Source organism: Fonticula alba (genome assembly GCF_000388065.1).
Source record: "Fonticula alba strain ATCC 38817 unplaced genomic scaffold supercont2.2, whole genome shotgun sequence".
Classification (NCBI taxonomy): Eukaryota; order Rotosphaerida; family Fonticulaceae; genus Fonticula; species Fonticula alba.
In genome coordinates this window covers 1,586,472-1,588,227 of record NW_009242972.1, presented here as the reverse complement: position 1 = coordinate 1,588,227, position 1,756 = coordinate 1,586,472, and the positions used below count along the sequence as shown (strand labels likewise).

The window sequence follows — 1,756 nt, the reverse complement described above, 5'->3', positions numbered from 1 at the left end:
GCACGCCCGTCCAAGAAGAGGCGGAATCTGATCGGGTGCGCCCCCGGGGTGCTCGGCCGGCCCTCCCCGCCGGAAACATGCCACCTAACGGGGCGGGGCGGAGGAGGGGTGCCACCGATGCACGTCGCCCCCCCCCCCCTCCGGCCGGCCACACCGCGCCGATCGCTGCCCGCTTAATCACCCGCGCTGGCGCAAACCCCCCCCCCCCCCCCGCCCTTTCTATGTTCCGGGCCTTTTTTGTCGCCCTTTTCCCTGTTCCGCCGTCCCGGGCGCCAAGAGGGGGCGCGGCGCTCGCGCGCGCGTGTGTGCGGCGCGGGGGGTCTCTATTGGGCGGGGCAAGTGCCACCGGATCGCCGGGCGGCGAGTTCAGCGCAGCAGCAGGAAGGGCGCCTCGGCGCCGGGCGGGTCCTCCTCGTCCAGGTCGAAGCGCACCAGGCGCCGGCGGCGGGGAGCGGCCCCGGGGGTGGCGGCGGCCACCGGCACGGCGTCCGGCGCCGGTGCCCGCGCATCCGGCCCCTGCGCCGCCAGCAAGGCCGCCAGGTGCCGCGGGTAGTCCGCGTCGCCCGGCAGCAGGACCGTGGTCCGGGTGGCCGGGGCCGGCCGCGGGGCCCGCGCCGCCGGCAGATCCCCCAGGACCGGCAGCTCGGCCCGGTTGGAGAAGGGCGGCCGGCAGGCGCGGGTGATGAGCATCGCGTCCGGGCCCAGTGGGGCATCCAGCGAGGGCGCCCGGTCCCGCAGGAAGATGGCCCGCGCGTCGATGTCCGCGTGCCAGTTGGCCGAGCGATCGACGGCCGCACTGTCGACCGCGCGCGCGCGCGCGCGCGCGAGGACCGAGGGGGGAGGGGGGCACCAGACGCGAGGCACGAGCAGGGCGGCAGATGGATGCGTCAGGGGTCCAGGTCGCGGGAGGGGGGAGAGGGGCGGGGGCGGGGGGGGGGGGGGGGGGGGGGGGGGCGGGGCGCCCGGGGGCGGGGCCCCAAAGGGGGGGGGTGCGCCCCCCCCGGGGGGGGGGGGGATTTGGGGGGGGGGGGGGGCGAGCGGGTTGGCCCCTTTTTTCCCCCTGGGCGGCCCCGGGGGGGGGGGGGGGGGGGGAGGGGCGGGGGGGGGGGGGGGGGGGGGGGGGGCGGGGGGGGGGGGGTGGCGGGGGGGGGCGGGGGGGGAGGCGGGCGGCGCGACGGGTCAGTGGGCGGCCTGGCGATTCACGGGGCCCGCCCCCGGCCGAACATACCTGGCATCCAGCGTGGGGAAGGCCGCCTCGCGAAGGGCCTGCGCCAGCAGGGCATCGGTCGGGTCGACCTTGCCCCCGGGGAAAGCGTGGAAGCTGCCGCACGCGGCGCAAGCAGGCGGGTCAGCTCAGATCATGCGGCGTGCGCCGGCGGGGAAGCAGGGCGAGCGAGGAGCGGACCGGGCCGCAGGGACACGCACTTCGGCTGGAAGCGCATGGTGGCCGAGCGCTTGAGGAACAGCAGCCGGAAGCCATCTTCCGGGGCGGGGGTCTCGCTGGCCGGGGCCCGGGCCGCGATGATCATACTGTGGCCGGGTTCGAGCGCGGCCACACGGGTCAGTCAACAGCATCCCGCGAGCAGGGCGAGGAGCAACAGGCGGCTGGCGCCGCCGGGCCAGGCTCACATACCAGGATGCCTGTGCGGGAACCGCCTCGAAGGCGCTCGAAAGGCAGCGCGCGAACGGCGCGCGCGCCATCGACAGCTGGCGGGTGGTGCGAAGCATGGCGGCCAGACAGGTCGGCGGGGGGGGG

General features: G+C 78.0%; 1 protein-coding gene across 1 annotated transcript; it reads right to left on the bottom strand.

Annotated features, from left to right (window-relative positions):
- Nucleotides 1–366: 366 nt before the first annotated feature.
- On the bottom strand, nt 367–1,728 carry H696_01372 (hypothetical protein; the record flags this gene model as incomplete). The annotated part of the gene is made up of 4 exons (XM_009495266.1): nt 367–796; nt 1,229–1,321; nt 1,426–1,530; nt 1,634–1,728. The coding sequence occupies 4 exons, from the start codon at nt 1,726–1,728 to the stop codon at nt 367–369; spliced, it is 723 nt and encodes a 240-aa protein (XP_009493541.1).
- Nucleotides 1,729–1,756: the final 28 nt, after the last annotated feature.